The sequence below is a fragment of the Lepidochelys olivacea genome, assembly GCF_965140295.1.
Source record: "Lepidochelys olivacea isolate rLepOli2 genome assembly, chromosome: 25".
Classification (NCBI taxonomy): domain Eukaryota; kingdom Metazoa; phylum Chordata; order Testudines; family Cheloniidae; genus Lepidochelys; species Lepidochelys olivacea.
Window position 1 is genome coordinate 5,560,281 of NC_140435.1, and position 17,607 is coordinate 5,577,887.

The 17,607-nt window shown below is 43.4% G+C and overlaps 1 protein-coding gene across 2 annotated transcripts in view; it reads left to right on the forward strand.

The window, feature by feature from the left end:
- TIMM44 (translocase of inner mitochondrial membrane 44) overlaps positions 1-17,607 on the forward strand; it is a 52,110-nt gene that overhangs the window by 12,584 nt on the left and 21,919 nt on the right. For both annotated transcript variants that reach the window (XM_084614866.1, XM_084614867.1), the window contains exons 6-10: positions 11,334-11,470; positions 12,228-12,313; positions 14,906-14,998; positions 15,357-15,481; positions 17,342-17,392. In XM_084614866.1, coding sequence (XP_084470992.1) covers positions 11,334-11,470; positions 12,228-12,313; positions 14,906-14,998; positions 15,357-15,481; positions 17,342-17,392 — 492 coding nt within the window. The remainder of the gene's footprint in view (positions 1-11,333; positions 11,471-12,227; positions 12,314-14,905; positions 14,999-15,356; positions 15,482-17,341; positions 17,393-17,607) is intronic.

Genomic DNA, 17,607 nt, shown 5'->3' on the forward strand with positions numbered 1-17,607 from the left:
CCTGGGAAAAGTTATGCACGTTTACAAAATCAGAGCCTATTCTGTAAAATGTTATGGAAACTTGACTTACCACACGACCTATTATGGTGTGGTGCTAAACCAGAAACAGTCTTATTCTTCAGAATTTTTAAATATTATTTTAGGCAAGAAAACAGAGCATCATAGAGCTACACAAGTCCTTGTGGCTTGGGTAAGATACACATCCTGCTGCTGGTAAATAATACCTATATAACTTATTACAGGCTGGCTGCCTAATGCATCTAAAATAAAATGCTCTCTTTACCAGAGCAAATACAATAATAGGAGGTTGCACTGCTTGTGATATAACTCCTTGTTCTCCATAGATATAGTCACTGGAGAGATCTGCAACATCCAATGTTTAATAAAAAGAAAAGGAGTACTTTGTGGCACCTTAGAGACTAACCAATTTATTTGAGCATAAGCTTTCGTCAGCTACAGCTCACTTCATCGGATGCATGCAGTGGAAAATACAGTGGGGAGATTTTATATTCACAGAGAACATGAAACAATGGGTGTTACCATATACACTGTAACTAGAGTGATCAGGTAAGGGGAGCTATTACCAGCAGGAGAGAGAAAAAAAACACCTTTTGTAGTGATAATCAAGGTGGGCCATTTCCAGCAGTTGACAAGAACGTGTGAGGAACAGTACGGGGGGAAAATAAACATGGGGAAATAGTTTTACTTTATGTAATGACACATCCACTCCCAGTCTTTATTCAAGCCTAATTTAATGGTGTCCAGTTTGCAAATTAATTCCAATTCAGCAGTGTCTCGTTGGAGTCTGGTTTTGAAGTTATTTTTGTTGAAGAATTGCGACTTTTAGGTCTGTAATCAAGTGCTATAATCGAGACATGTTATAGTCCTAGCCTTCAAAACCTCCTGAGGCAAGGAGTTCCACAGGTTGACTGTGCGCTGTGTTTATTTGTTTTAAACCTGCTGCCCATTAATTTCATTTGGTGGCCTGTAGTTCTTATGTTATGTGCTAAGGAGACTACCCAGCTAGTGAGGACTACTGTCACACCCCTGGGGGACGAGGATATAGCTCTGTCACAGAGAGGACACTGGCTGCTGGTTCCTTCTGGCAGTAGGCCGTGCTCCATTCCTACGCCCAACCCACCTACCATGGTGATGGAGAACTGTTATGCTCCCCTGGCAATGAGCAGTGAGAAATCACCCCCAAAGGAGAAGCCACGTTCCCCCAAGGCTGGGAGGATCACCTCCATGAATTTATCCAGTTCTCTTTTAAACCCTGTTATAGTCCTAGCCTTCACAACCTCCTTAGGCAAGGAGTTCCCCAGGTTGACTGTGCGCTGAGTGAAGAACTTCCTTTTATTTATTTTAAATCCTGCTACCCATTAATTTCATTTGGTGGCCCCTAGTTCTTATATTGTGGGAACAAGTAAATATCTTTTCCTTATTCACTTTCTCCACACCACTCATGATTTTATATACCCCCCTTAGTCTCCTCTTTTCCAAGCTGAAAAGTCCTAGCCTCTTTAATCTCTCCTCATATTGGACCCGTTCCAAACCCCTAATCATTTTAGTTGCCCTTTTCTGAACCTTTTCTAATGCCAGTATATCTTTCTTTTTTGAGATGAGGGGACCACTGTACTGTATGCAAAAAGAAAAGGGGTACTTGTGGCACCTTGGAGACTAACAAATTTATTTGAGCATAAGCTTTCATGAGCTACAGCTCACTTCATCGGATGCATTCAGTGGAAAATACCAGTATTCAAGATGTGGGTGTACCATGGATTTATATAAGGGCAATAAGATATTCTCCATCTTATTCTCTATCCCTTTTTTAATGTTTCCTAACATCCTGTTTGCTTTTTTGACTGCCACTGCACACTGCCTGGATGTCTTCAGAGAACTATCCATGATGACTCCAAGATCTTTCTCCTGATTAGCTGTAGCTAAATTAGCCCCCATCATATTGTGTATATATAGTTGGGGTTATTTTTTCCAATGTGCATTACTTTACATTTATCCACATTAAATTTCATTTGCCATTTTGTTGCCCAATCACTTAGTTTATTGAGATCTTTTTGAAGTTCTTCACAGTCTGCTTTAGTCTTAACTATCTTGAGCAGTTTAGTATTGTCTGCAAACTTTGCCACCTCACTGTTTACCCCTTTCTCCAGATCTCAGAGTAACAGCTGTGTTAGTCTATATTCGCAAAAAGAAAAGGAGTACTTGTGGCACCTTAGAGACTAACCAATTTATTTCAACATAAGCTTTCGTGAGCTACAGCTCACTTCATCGGATGCATGCTGTGGAAAGTGTAGAAGATCTTATTATATACACACAAAAAGCATGAAAAAATACCTCCTCCCACCCCACTCTCCTGCTGGTAATAGCTTATCTAAAGTGATCACTCTCCTTACAATGTGTATGATGATCAAGTTGGGTCATTTCCAGCACAAATCCAGGTTTTCTTTACCCCCCCCCCCCACACACACACACAAACAGGAGAGCGATTTTGTGTGGGGGGGGTGAAAAGTATACTGCTATTTTTTACAAAAAGCAGCTCACTTCATCGGATGCATGCTGTGGAAAGTGTAGAAGATCTTATTATATACACACAGAGACCATGAAACAATACCTCCTCCCACCCCACTCTCCTGCTGGTAACAGCTTATCTAAAGTGACCATCAAGTTGGGCCATTTCCAGCACAAATCCAGGTTTTCTCACCCTCCAAACCTGGATTTGTGCTGGAAATGGCCCAACTTGATGGTCACTTTAGATAAGCTGTTACCAGCAGGAGAGTGGGGTGGGAGGAGGTATTGTTTCATGGTCTCTGTGTATATAATGTCTTCTGCAGTTTCCACAGTATGCATCCAATGAAGTGAGCTGTAGCTCATGAAAGCTTATGCTCAAATAGATTGGTTAGTCTCTAAGGTGCCACAAGTACTCCTTTTCTTCTCTCAATAGACTCTCCTCTAAGAGAAATCTCTGTCCGATCCACGTGCACCTCTGCAGCAACCTGCTTTCCCCCATCTCTTAGTTTAAAAACTGCTCTGCAACCTTTGTAATGTGAAGTGCCAGCAGTCTGGATCCACTTTGGGTTAGGTGGAGCCCATCCTTCCCCTATCCCAAAAGTTTCCCCAGTTCCTAATAAATCTAAACCCCTCCTCTCGACACCATCGTCTCATCCACGCATTGAGTCTCTGAAGCTCTGCCTGCCTTCCTGGCCCTGCTCTGAATGATAGTACCTACTTTTACAGCAAGATTGATTTCACCAATTGCACATGCTAAAGCTAGTAAATTAATGTGACCAATAATGGATAAAATTTCTTGTCTTCATTGAATAATCTCCTTCCCTCTAGCTTTTGAATTTAAGCAAACTTTTAACTAGGGAACAATTTTATGAAGTTTGATAATTGTTTTATTGGCATAATTGAAACACCATTTTTGAAAATTGTCATATTCAGTCTTCCCTAACATTTTTGCCAGTAAAATCTCTTTATTAATGGAGATTAATGTTGAATTAGTATTCTGTTGAATTAGTATTCTGGTCTGAGTAATTAAAGTTTCTGTTTTTTTATTGACACAATTCTGGAGTTTAGTCCTGGAATTAAAGTTTTTTTTATTTTTGCAGGTAAGTGGCACAGGCTCAAGTAAAGGAAGAAAGACTTCTAGCTTTAATTACATTAAAATTTGTTTTTTAATATGAATAAAAAATTGAGTATTTAAAACTCATTCTACTCATAAGCCAAGAAAAAAGAAAAGGAGTACTTGTGGCACCTTAGAGACTAACCAATTTATTTGAGCATAAGCTTTCGTGAGCTACAGCTCACTTCATCGGATGCATACTGTGGAAAGTACAGAAGACGTTTTTATACACACAAACCATGAAAAAATGGGTGATTATCACTACAAAAGGTTTTCTCTCCCCCAACCCCACTCTCCTGTTGGTAATAGATTATCTAAAGTGATCACTCTCCTTACAATGTGTATGATGATCAAGGTGGGCCATTTCCAGCACAAATCCAGGGTTTAACAAGAACATCTGGGGGGGGGGGTAGGAAAAAACAAGGGGAAATAGGTTACATTGCATAATGACTTAGCCACTCCCAGTCTCTATTCAAGCCTAAGTTAATTGTTTCCAATTTGCAAATGAATTCCAATTCAGCAGTCTCCCGCTGGAGTCTGGTTTTGAAGTTTTTCTGTTGTAATATCGCAACTTTCATGTCTAATCGCGTGACCAGAGAGATTGAAGTGTTCTCCGACTGGTTTATGACTGTTATAAAGCAGTCACCTTCAGCCCCCAACTAAAACCCCTCCAACGCATTATCAAGGATCTACCACCTATCCTGAAGGATGACCCAACACTCTCACAAATCTTGGGAGACAGGCCAGTCCTTGCCTACAGACAGCCCCCCAACCTGAAGCAAATACTCACCAGCAACCACATACCACACAACAGAACCACTAACCCAGGAACCTATCCTTGCAACAAAGCCCGTTGCCAACTGTGCCCACATATCTATTCAGGGGACACCATCACAGGGCCTACATCAGCCACACTATCAGAGGCTCGTTCACCTGCACATCTACCAATGTGATATATGCCATCATGTGCTAGCAATGCCCCTCTGCCATGTACATTGGTCAAACTGGACAGTCTCTATGAAAAAGAATAAATGGACACAAATCAGATGTCAAGAATTATAACAGTCATAAACCAGTCGGAGAACACTTCAATCTCTCTGGTCACGAATTCATTTGCAAATTGGATACAATTAACTTAGACCACCGGACCAGGGGGATGAGGTGGACGAGGCTTTCTTCCGGCAAGTCGCAGAAGCTACTAGATCGCATGCCCTGGTTCTCATGGGCGACTTCAATCATCCTAATATCTGCTGGGAGAGCAATCCAGCGATGCACAGATAATCCAGGAAGTTTTTGGAAACTGTAGGGGACAATTTCCTGGTGCAAGTGCTGGAGGAACCAACTAGGGGCGGAGCTCTTCTTGACCTGCTGCTCACAAACTGGGAAGAACTAGTAGGGGAAGCAAAAGTGGATGGGAACCTTGGAGGCAGTGACCATGAGATGATTGAGTTCAGGATCCTGACACAAGGAAGAAGGGAAAGCAGCAGAATACGGACCCTGGACTTCAGAAAAGAAGACTTTGACTCCCTCCGGGAACTGATGGGCAAGATCCCCTGGGAGAATAACATGAGGGGAAAAGGAGTCCAGGAGAGCTGGCTGTATTTTAAAGAATAGGGACAAACCATCCCTATGTGTAGAAAGAATAGTAAATCTGACAGGCGACCAGCTTGTCTTAACAGTGAAATCCTTGCTGATCTTAAACACAAAAAAGAGACTTACAAGAGGTGGAAGATTGGACAAATGACCAGGACGAGTATATAAATATTGCTCGGGCATGTAGGAATGGAATCAGGAAGGCTAAATCACACCTGGAGTTGCAGCTAGCGAGGGATCTTAAAAGTAACAAGAAGGGTTTCTTCAGGTCTGTTGGCAATAAAAAGAAAGCGTGGGCCCCTTACTAAATGAGGGAGACAACCTAGTGACAGAGGATGTGGAAAAAGCTAATGTACTCAATGCTTTTTTTGCCTCTGTCTTCACGAACAAGGTCAGCTCCCAGACTACTGCACTGGGCAGCACAGCATGGGGAGGAGGTGGCCAGCCCTCTGTGAAGGTAGAAGTGGTTCGGGACTATTTAGAAAAACTGGATGTGCACAAGTCCATGAGGCTGGATGCGTTGTATCCAAGAGTGCTAAAGGAATTGGCGGCTGTGATTGCAGAGCCATTGGCCATTATCTTTGAAAACTCATGGCGATCGGGGGAAGTCCCGGAAGATTGGAAAAAGGCTAATGTAGTGCCCATCTTTAAAAAAGGGAAGAAGGATGATCCTGGGAACTACAGGCCGGTCAGCCTCACCTCAGTCCCCGGAAAAATCATGGAGCATGTCCTCAAGGAATCAATTCTGAAGCACTTAGAGGAGAGGAAAGTGATCAGGAACAGTCAGCATGGATTCACCAAGGGCAAGTCATGCCTGACTAATCTAATTGCCTTCTATGACAAGATAACTGGCTCTGTGGATGAAGGGGAAGCAGTGGATGTGTTGTTCCTCGACTTTAGCAAAGCTTTTGACATGGTCTCTCACAGTATTCTTGTCAGCAAGTTAAAGAAGTATGGGCTGGATGGATGCACTACAAGGTGGATAGAAAGTTGGCTAGATTGTCGGGCTCAGCGGGTAGTGATCAGTGGCTCCATCTCTAGTTGGTAGCTGGTATCTAGTGGAGTACCCCAAGGGTCAGTCCTGGGGCCGGTTTTGTTCAATATCTTCATTAACGATCTGGAGGATGGTGTGGATTGCACCCTCAGCAAGTTTGCGGATGACACGCTGGAGGGTAGGGATAGGATACAGAGGGCCCTAGACAAATTGGAGGATTGGGCCAAAAGAAATCTGATGAGGTTCAACAAGGACAAGTGCAGAGTCCTGCACTTAAGATGGAAGAATCCAATGCACCGCTACAGACTAGGGACCGAATGGCTAGGCAGCAGTTCTAAAGAGAAGGACCTGGGGTGACAGTGGACAAGAAGCTGGATATGAGTCAACAGTGTGCCCTTGTTGCCAAGAAGGCCAATGGCATTTTGGGGTGTATAAGTAGGGGCATTGCCAGCAGATCGAGGGATGTGATCGTTCCCCTCTATTCGACATTGGTGAGGCCTCATCTGGAGTACTGTGTCCAGTTTTGGGCCCCACACTACAAGAAGGATGTGGAGAAATTAGAGAGAGTCCAGCGGAGGACAACAAAAATGATTAGGGGACTGGAACACATGAGTTATGAGGAGAGGCTGAGGGAACTGGGATTGTTTAGTTTGCGGAAGAGAAGAATGAGGGGGGATTTGATAGGTGCTTTTAACTACCTGAAAGGTGGATCCAAAGAGGATGGATCTAGACTATTCTCAGTGATAGCAGATGACAGGACAAGGAGTAATGGTCTCAAGTTGCAGTGGGGGAGGTTTAGGTTGGATATTAGGAAAAACTTTTTCACTAGGAAGGTGGTGAAACACTGGAATGCGTTACCTAGGGAGGTGGTGGAATTCCCTTCCTTAGAAGTTTTTAAGGTCAGGCTTGACAAAGCCCTAGCTGGGATGATTTAGTTGGGATTGGTCCTGCTCTGGTCAGGGGGTTGGACTAGATGGCCTCCAGAGGTCCCTTCCAACTCTGTTATTCTATGATTCTATGATAAAAAGCACCTGAAAATTACACTGCTCACCCTGAGGATGTTTGTCCTGCAAGAAATAGGCTTGCCTTAATTTCTTACGCTACTTAGAAATACTTTGTCCTTCCTATTTAATATTATAAGTTAGGCTAAGATTTTGTCATGGTTATTGTTAGGAAAAGTCACAGACAGGTCACAGGCAATAAACAAAAATCCATGGAAGCCCATGACCTGTCTCTGACTTTTACAAAAAAAAAAAAAAAAAAAAAAGCTGTGACAAAATGGGGAATGGGGGATTCAGCACCCACCATTGCTGACACTCAGGGCGGCTGGGAGCAGCAGGGACCCCATTGCCCATGGAGGCCAGAGCTCCAGGACTGGTGGCTGGGAGCTGCAGGGCCCCAGTCGCCACTTTGAACTTCGGGGTCCCCCCTCTGCTGGCACCGGCTGGAAGCTCTGGGGGCCGCCCCCTGCAGCCGGGAGCTCCCCGCGGCAGCTGGGAATTGGGAGTCCCAAAGCTGCCCCCCGGGGCTGGGAGCTTCAGGACTGGGTGCTGCGGGGGCCCCTACAGCTGAGAGCTCTAGGGCCTCCTGGCTGACAGCTCCAATCCCGTGGCTACAAGTCTGAAGCAGAAAATGTTATGGAGTTCTCTGGAAGTCATGGATTCTGTGACTTCTGTGACATAATCATAGCCTTAATTATAAGCTATTTGTCGAGCTGTTAAGGAGTTTTTGAAGATAGTGTTTCTTTCTTGGGCTTGTCTTGCAGCAGGAAGCTTCTGGCTTAGACGTGTACCCAGAAGCCTCCTGCTGTGAGACAAGCCCAAGAAAGAAACCAACAGAACTCCACTCACTGGCCATCACATACAGTACTCAGCTAAAACTTCTCCAATGCATCATCTACAACCCATCCTGTACAACGATCCCTCACTTTCACAGGCCAGTCCTCGCCCACCAACCTGAAGCATATTCTCACCAGCAACGACACACTGCACCATAGTAACTCTAACTCAGGAACCAATCCATGCAACAAACCTCGATGCCAGCTCTGCCCACATATCTACACCAGCGGCACCATCACAGGACCTAACCAGATCGGCCACACCATCACCGGTTCATTCACCTGCACATCCACCAATGTAATCTATGCCATCATGTGCCAGCAATGCCCCTCTGCTATGTACATCGGCCAAACTGGACAGTCCCTACGTAAAAGGATAAATGGACACAAATCAGATATTAGGAATGGCAATATACAAAAACCTGTAGGGGAACACTTCAATCTCCCTGGACACAATAGCAGATGTAAAGGTAGCCATCCTGCAGCAAAAAACCTTCAGGACCAGACTTCAAAGAGAAACTGCTGAGCTTCAGTTCACTTGCAAATTTGACACCATCAGCTCAGGATTAAACACAGACTGTGAATGGCTCCCCAACGACAAAAGCAGTTTCTCCTCCCTTGGTGTTCACGCCTCAACTACTAGAAGAGGGCCTCATCTTCCCTGATTGAACTAACCTCATTATCCCTAGCCTGATTCTTGCTTGTATATTTATACCTGCCTCTGGAAATTTCCACTACATGCATCCAGCGAAGTGGTTATTCACCCACGAAAGCTTATGCTCCAGTACATCTGTTAGTCTATAAGGTGCCACAGGACTCTTTGCCGCTTTTATTTCTAGTTATTACTCAACAAATATATGCAGCCATATGCTCAGTGTTACATCATAGGCAACTGAAGAGCAGGTGAGGGCTGGGGAATCAAACTCACAATTTATATTGGCTACTGACCATCTCCAGAAAGGTCAGTACCAAATAGTTCATGGAGCACAGTTTGATAGGAAATGTTTTCAGTCCAAAAATGTAGACCAGTTCTAATCACTAAAGCACCATAAGCATTTCTAAGGCCAAACTTCCCTTTATACTGCTCTGGCAATGTGAAGGAGCCTTAAAACTTTTACACCTGTTTTATACTCCTGGGGGAATTCACAGAGACAATGGGAACAATTCACTAAGCAGGCAGGCTGCTACATTCTGCTCTGCCTGAGGGGATGGAGCTTGCACCATGTCTGCCTCCTCAGAAACACCCCCAAGTCCTGCCCCCCACACCAAGCATACTGCAATAGTGAGCAAGAAGTGTGTCTCTCTCTCACACACACACCTGCCCAGCCCCATTGGCGGGGATTTATGTCTCCACCTGTTGCTCCGGGCACCCGAGTCAACCTGCCTATACTGCTGGGGAGGGGCATGTGACAGGTCTTGCGGCTTCCCCATCAGAAGTCATTTTTCTGCCGGGAAACAAAGAAATCTGTGGGGGACATGAATTCTGGGCACACGCAGTGACACAGAATTCCTCCAGGAGTAACAGTGGCAAGGTGGAGGAGAGAGGATAGAAAAGGGGAGGGAAATATAGCTTTTGTCAATATCTTTGGAACACTGCATGGCTGGTCACATATGAATGGGTGCTTTCACTGGCAGGTCTACCACAGCACTTGCTGCTTGGATCCTTGTTCACAATCTGGATGTTGTCTGGTTCGGTTCTCCTGAGACAGGGTAGGGTTGTGGTCATGTCATCTCGCTGTGCCAGTGCAGTGCAGTTGGTTTTAGGATTTGATGAAAAGCTGAGAGAGTGAGTTACAGAACAGGAGGAAGGAAGGGGGAACAGAAAACAACCCAAAAGAAAGGGAGACAGAACAGGATCTTACATGCCTTTACGGTGCTGGCAGTTAGGTATGTCCACTGATGGGCTGAAGTCTGGATGTCAGAATAATATAATGATTTTCTCAAAAACAAAGTTCCTTGAACAAGAGCCTTCCTCTCAGGAAGACAGTCTTTCTGTTTGCTCCTCTTCTGTCTTGGGGCCAGGGAAGGTGAGATGAGCTGGGTTGGGAGAGCAGTCTCTTTAAAAGCCCCCAAAAAGGAATAAGCGGGTGGCATAGTTCATCCCTTTATTTTTATTTTTACTAATTAGGCCTTACATCCACCTTACATTTTCTGTTTTTACGAAGCAAGATTTTAACAGTTCTTGAACCGTATTAGCATGCCCTTTTCGTTTGAACTAATTTAATTTTTTGTCTGTTTTATTGCACTTATTTATAATGTTTATTATTGAAAACAACTTAACCTATTTTTTATGGTTAATTTTCAAACAGGCAAAAAGTGGTGATGTTGTGACATTTTATGAACTTGCACATACTTCTTACATTTGAACTTACAACTGGGGTAAATTTTAAGGTCCAGTAATCACAACAGGCCTCTCCTTGGTAGACGCTGCCCAAAGATTACTTGTGTCTCAGTCTAGAAAGTCCCTTCCCTAAACAGAAACTCAACCAAGAGAGAGAACATATCCACTGCTTCTTCCTCTGGCTTAGCTGCACTATTGAGACATATCCACATAACCTCATGTGGTCCAGCAGCATGACTTGAATTCAGTCCCAGAACCTGTTTTCTCACCAGTAGTGATGCAGTTTTGCTGTGAATAATTTGGCTGCCTGTTTTTTTGGCATACAGATGCAAATTTCAGGTGACCCAGAGCTTTTTCTCTTGCTTGGGTCTGGGACTGAGAACTGGATTTGGCTGACCTTGAAAATATGTTCTCCTATAATTTTGGTTGCCTCTCCCTGTTCTTAATATCAGATAACATTTGTCATTTCATTCCTGATCTCCTGCATTTTCTGCAGTCCTGTAGCTCTTTTCTTCCTAAATGGAATCGTAGAATTCAGGATTTAGGAATTTATTCTTCCTTAAAGCCGGGCAAGTCAGCACTATCTTTCAGTAAGAATTCTCACCTGAATTGCCAGGGTTTCCACTCCTCCCCTCTTCAGAGACTTCTTTACCAAGCGCCTGTTAGTTTGGTTAGTTCCCCAGGTTCCTTTCCACTGTTTTATTCTCAGCCTGATTCACACAGCTGTTTTATTGTACGTTTGCTGTTAACTTCCCAAATGCAGGGCCACATTTAACCTTGTTTTAAGCGAGTGCATCTCCACGAAAGTTGATGGTGTATTTGCTTTTACAACAGAGCTGAACGTGGCTCACAGACTCTACCTTCTTTTCAACTGAGGTGCAAGAGTGGACTTGTTGCAGAAATCTAACAGGAATGTTTTTCCTTTCAGGGAGTAGAAACAGTGAAGAAGGAAATAGACGAAAGCGTTCTAGGGCAGACGGGTCCTTACAGACGTCCTGAGCGACTTAGGAAAAGAACGGAATTCGATGGAGAGAAGGTCAAAGAGAGAATATTTGAAGCTAATGAGTATGTATTGAATAAAGAGAGACTGTTGCCAAATATGATCTGTTGAACATTATCTGATGAAAGTTTTCAAACTTGGGCCACAGATTGGGAGGTGGAGTCTAGAGGAGAGGTCAGGCTGCAGGGATAAGGTATGGTTTGAGGGAGTGATCTTCTCTGAGTATTGGGCTGAAGAAGCAGGGCAGGGATAGAAGATCAGTGGCACTCCATTTCTATGGGGAAGAGGGCTGGTGCAGTTATTGTGATTGGTAGAGTCTCCCTAATCAAGACTGCAGCCAGCTTATGTTGGAAAGCCATATTTTATTCCTTCTATAACTTTGGTTTGACCTGAAGATTGGCAAGTTTATTCTGAAGGCAAAATACAATATTTCTGCACAATTGGAAGAAAATGCATCAGATGTTTGAGTTACTGGGCATTAACAAAGAATATATCATCCTGACTTGAAATTTTGATTTGTGTATTCCAGTATTTTTTCTTCCCCACCTCAGACATCTGAGCAGGTCTCTGTGATATTTCCTGCATGTCTCACTGTCAACATAAGCTTAATGGGATCAAATCTGAACTTCTGATCTTTCCTTCCAACCCCTCTCCATTCCACCCATTCACTCAGGCTCACACAATGCGTGACCCAGGTGTCAGCTGCAGTCTGCACAGGATGCTGGACAGTGAATGGTCATCACTATCTTCGTCCTTGTCTCCAGTCTCATTTAAGAGCTCAGCTGTTGATTCATGAAACACTTGCCTTTTGCTCTTCCCTAGGGAGGCAATGGGTGTGGTGCTGCACAAGGATTCCAAATGGTATCAGCAGTGGAAAGATTTCAAGGACAACAATGTGGTCTTCAATAGTAAGTGTTCCCAAGGCTTAAGGAACAGAACTTCATTTCCAGTTCTCTGCTCTCTTACCATCTGGGCAACTAGTCTCAACATAATACAAATCATGGCCATTTTTGTCATTGCTCTTATTGTGAGGCGGTGTGAGATGAAAGGTAGGTGTAACTGCTGACATTGCAGTTATTCCAGGCTGCTCCATCTGTGTTGGACACACCCCCACAGTCTTTAGCAGAAAGCTATTTTTCCACTGCTCCCAGTTCTTGAAATCTGAATTGCCCACTGCGTGTTTCCATCTTGTAGATGGCTGTGACTGACAGCCATAAGAGTACTGAACTCTAAACATGGTCCTTCTAATCAAATGTATCCTGGCAATGAGGAGAGGCCAGAGCACTGTATACAACCTGTGAGTGGCATTAAGCCTGTGACTCGTGTAAAAGTGTGGGCAGACTTTGGGCTTCTTGCTGACACAAAGTGTATGTCACAGGGTCTTGTCTGCAGCAAGCCAAGTTCTTTTTTTTCAATTGGTCCCATCTGTGGGATTGTGGGCGTTTCACCTCGTTTTTGGACTGTTTGTAATCCCAGTTTCCCATCAGCACCATTAGCTGTCAGTTTTGCATCCTGTGCTTTATTGGGTAATACATGATAAGTAGTTTGGCTTGTTAGTAAGGCTGAAAGGAGTAAAGAGAGCACGCTGAAGACATATTTCAGTGAATCCGAAATAACTTGACCAAAGGAGGCTGCCTAGTGTCCAGCTTGCCCTTGTGTTCTCCAAGATAAATCACAAAATCCTTTAACCTCTCCATTGCTCTGACTGTTAAGAATTTTTTCCTAATATTTATCCTGAATAGTTCCTTATCTTTTTGCTCACTTGCTCCTTGTCCCACTCTTGTGAGACATGATTCCCTTGAAAGTACTCGTTGGTCACCGTGACGTCCCCCAGAATAATCTCTGCTAGACAATACATTTAGCTCCTTCAGACTCCCCTCATGTTACACAGGTTGTGCAGTGATTAATTGCTTCTTTAGAATCATAGAGTTAGAAGCGGCTGTAAGGGTCATCTAGTCTAACCCCCACCAAGATGCAGGGTTGTTGTCCTTTTCTTTAGTTTTTCTATATCCTTCCTGAACTGTGGGACCCAGAGCTGCACACAGTAGTGCAGGTGGGGTTGTACCAAGGCCATGTAGAACAGAGCTAGTTGTTGTCCCCTTTATATACTCTATACGGTATATGTGAATATATCAGATAGTAAAACTAGTTTTTAGAAGGAGTAAGATTCAGAGCTTAAGCCAATCATTGACTGATATGCTTTGGGAAGAAACTTCCACTGTGGGCAGGTTTTCCCATAGCTACCTAATGCAGCTTCTTCTGGAACTAGCTGCTGTCAGAGATAGAATACTGGCAATTTTAATCTGTTTTTGCAATGGGATTACACTGTCAATTCCCTACTTTTTAAACACGTGCTTCTATATCTATCTTGGAGACACTGCTTTGCAGGATCGCATCTCCTCCTTCGTCCACTAATGCTCACCCTTCTGATCTCTGGTTTCCTAAGAACAGCTACAAAGAGCTGTAGCAGAGGGGTGGATATTGCCCTTTCATCCCGGGAGATTTATTTCTGTTTTATGCCTTATCTTTGTCCTCAAGGTTTGGGAGTGCATTGCTGCTTAGAGCCTTGTTGTCCTTGCTCTACAGTAGAACCTCAGAGTTATGAACACCTCCGGAATGGAGGTTGTTCGTAACTCTGAAATGTTCGTAACCCTGAACAAAATGCTGTAGTTGTTCTTTCAAAAGTTTACAATGGAACAGTGACTTAATACAGCTTTGGAACCTTCCTGTCCAGAAGAAACATGCTGCTTCCCTTGTCTTTTCAGTAATTTACATTTAACACAGCACTGTACTGTTTGCTTTTTTTATTTTTTCCTTTTTTCCCTTTTGGTCTCTGCTGTTGCCTGATTGTGCACTTCCAGTTCCAAATGGGGCGTGTGGTTGACTGATCAGTTCATAACTCTGGTGTTCTTAACTCTGAGGTTCTACTGTGCTTTCCCAGACATAAATCAGCAAGGTTTTCTCTTGGATCAGGAACCTGCTGAAAGATGGTGGCCTAATGTTAGAACCCTGCACTGCCACTAACCTGGTTTTGGATTACATTCCTGGACGTTTGCTTTCTGGGCGCAGGTGGTGTGCTGTGGGGAGGGATGGAAGGCCTTACACCAATGCTGCGTCCTGCTGGGATGATTCAGGAGCACTATTTGCTGAGTTGGCAGATACTTTAAGTTCTCCTAGGCCAGAAGAATGGCAACTGTATGATCTTTGGGCTCTGACACTCATGCAAAGGAGAAACCAATCTGTAAAACTATGGAAAAAGATAAATGGTTAAGATAATTTATTCCTAATTGTGGGAAAGTAAATGACAAAAAAAATTTTTGTCAATGAAGTATTGAAATATATTAAATCATAAGACCAATCTGGAAAGGACTTCATAAGTAAAGTCCAAACCCCTCAGTCAGACCTGTCCACTCTTGCACTTGAACATGCTAATTCCAATTTAAGATGCACAAAAGAGTGAAATGGCAAGGCAATAATGTTGATCTCCTCTCTTCTTTCAGGGTTCTTTGAAATGAAGATGAAGTATGATGAAAGTGATAACGTCTTCATTCGGGCTTCCAGAGCTGTTACAGACAAAGTCACTGATTTAATAGGTAGCATTTCATCTTTGTTGAGAAGTCTCTCTCGAGGGTTACGTGACACACAGCTGAGACTCAGGATTAACAATGGGAGTATTAGAGCTGCTGCTCTCAGTGTGTTACTAGCCTTTGGGAGGGAATTTTGGGCTTACATATATGCAAAATATCAGGATCATATGTCTTGTGGAATGTTGAAGCAGCCAGCCGCTGGATCAGGAGTGGGCAGTATGACAGATGGGGATGAAATTAAAACCCCAAACACAATGTTTAGCTCTGTCCTGGCAGAACTGATTTATGTGAGTGCTGTGTCTCTCCTTACCTTTTGGCAACACTTGTGCCAAGAAAGGCTCATTGAATTGAATTGCCTTGTCAGGTGGGCTGTTCTCGAAGACAGAAATGTCAGAGGTTTTGACAGAAATTCTCAAAGTGGACCCAGCTTTTGACAAGGATCGGTTTCTAAAGCAATGTGAGAACGACATAATCCCCAATGTCCTGGAGGTGAGTTAGAGGGGCAGGGACATGATGCACTTATTTCTGCCCTTAAAATCTCACAGAAGGCTTCCAACTCAGACGGTCTGATTTTGCTAAAGATAAAACTCAGTGTTGGGTGGCTGGCTTTTTGCCTCTCAAACTCAGGTTTCCAGCCCAGCTTAATTAACTGGAAGAAATGACTTTGTGTAAGGTGTGATGGATCTCCGGTCAGGAGAACCACTCCACTCAGTCTAGCAGGTTTTAGGCCCTGGCCAGACTGGAAAACAAACTGCCTCTCCCCCTGAGTGACGAATGCTAAGAGCTCCAGAGGGGCTTAACATATTTAGATGAATGGGTGGTATTGTATGCAGTGTGGCTGTAGCTGTGTTGGTCCCAGGATATTAGAGACAAGGTGGGTGAGATAGTATCTTTTATTGGGCCAACTTCTGTTGGTGAAAGAAACTAGCTTTCAGTCTTACGCAGAGCTCTTCTGCAAGTCTGGATCTGAACTGGACCAGACCTGAAGAAGAGCTCTGCGTAAGCTCTAAAACTTGTCTTTCACCAACAGAAGTTTATCCAATAAAAGGTATTCCCTCGCTCTGGGTGGTACAATGACAGACAATATGTAGTGTTGACAAGCGGGGTGGCAAAATGAATTACAGGCTTGAAAGGACTTTGTAAGGAGAAGCTGAAAAGATTGGGACTGTTTAGTTTAGAGAAGGAAAATGAGAGTGATATATAAACCCATGGATGCTAGAGTAAATAAGAATGCTATTCTTTCTTTCTCATGATGTAAGAAGAGGGAGATGTGCAATTATAGTGCAAGAGGTGTATTTAAAACTGATCAAAGGAAATACTCCTTAATACATTTCACAGTATGTCTGGAGCTTGCGGCCATAAGAGCTCATTGAGCCAGTTGCTTAGGATGATTCAAAAAAGGGATTTGATGTTTATGGGTAAGCAGGACATCCGCAGTGAGTTGTCATTATATTTTGAAAGCAGATGTTGTGTGGTCACATCTGTGTGTAATAACTGATCAGTTGAGTCTCTCTCAAACTGGCTGAACACACGGCTGTATCTGTAGTGTAGACAGAGCCTAAAACTAAGATATATAGGAATCATCACACAGGATTGGACCGCCTTTTTTCCTGCTTCTAACAGTGGCCAATGCTAAATGCTTCAAGGAAGGTGCAGAAACCCTTTGATGGACGCTTGTAGAATAGACTGCCCATGGGGAAGGATCTTTTTAACCCCAGGCAGTAAGTTCACTTATGACTTGAAACTTGAAGATTTATTATGTCTGTTGCATTGAAAGGTATCCTGGCTAATGGAACTCTCGATGTTGTTATGCATATCCATGTCCAGTTCTCATGAATTTGCTAATTTCATGGCTTCAATAATATCTTACAGGAGTAGGTGCCACAAGTTAATTATGCAATATTTTTTTTAAATCCTTGCATTAGTTGGAAATGCATTACTGCTTTTCAGTTTAACTGAATGTGCCATTGTTGACCTTTTGCCATGTTGAAAATTGACCATTTGTTCCTGCTGTTTGCACCTGCTTCTGTGTTCCTGCTAAAGTACATCTCCCAGAACTTGAAAACTGCTGGAAGGTATTAACAGTTTGGTGCATGTTACTATTTAAGCCTAAATCTGTGGTTATCTCAAATGGTATTTATTTATAGGTACTTCTGTACTGCTCATCACCTTAATGTCTGAAATTTCATCTCACTCCATGTTGAGTCACGTTAGGAGAAAGGTGTCATGGCATAATGTGGGATTTAAAGAAGGTCACTTTTCAAGAGCTGATAGTTTGACAGGTGCTCTAGGACAGATGTTTTAAAAGTTCTGTTGTTTGTATTGCTTATATATTACTTCCTTTTTTAGGCTATGATATCTGGAGACCTGGATGTCCTCAAAGATTGGTGCTATGAAGCTGTAAGTATAAATATTAATAATGGGTCTTAAAAGGCTGGGATTCTTCTCTGGAGCCCTCTGGTATTAATTTTGGGCCTGAAATGTCCCAAGATTAGGTTCAGCGTGGCCCTAACCTTGGCCAAACAGCCACCATCCCCATTATAATATTGCTGTGTGCCTTGTCCTTCCTTTCCCCAGTCCCTCCCTCGTGTTTGTCCCCGTCGTTTGGTCTTCTG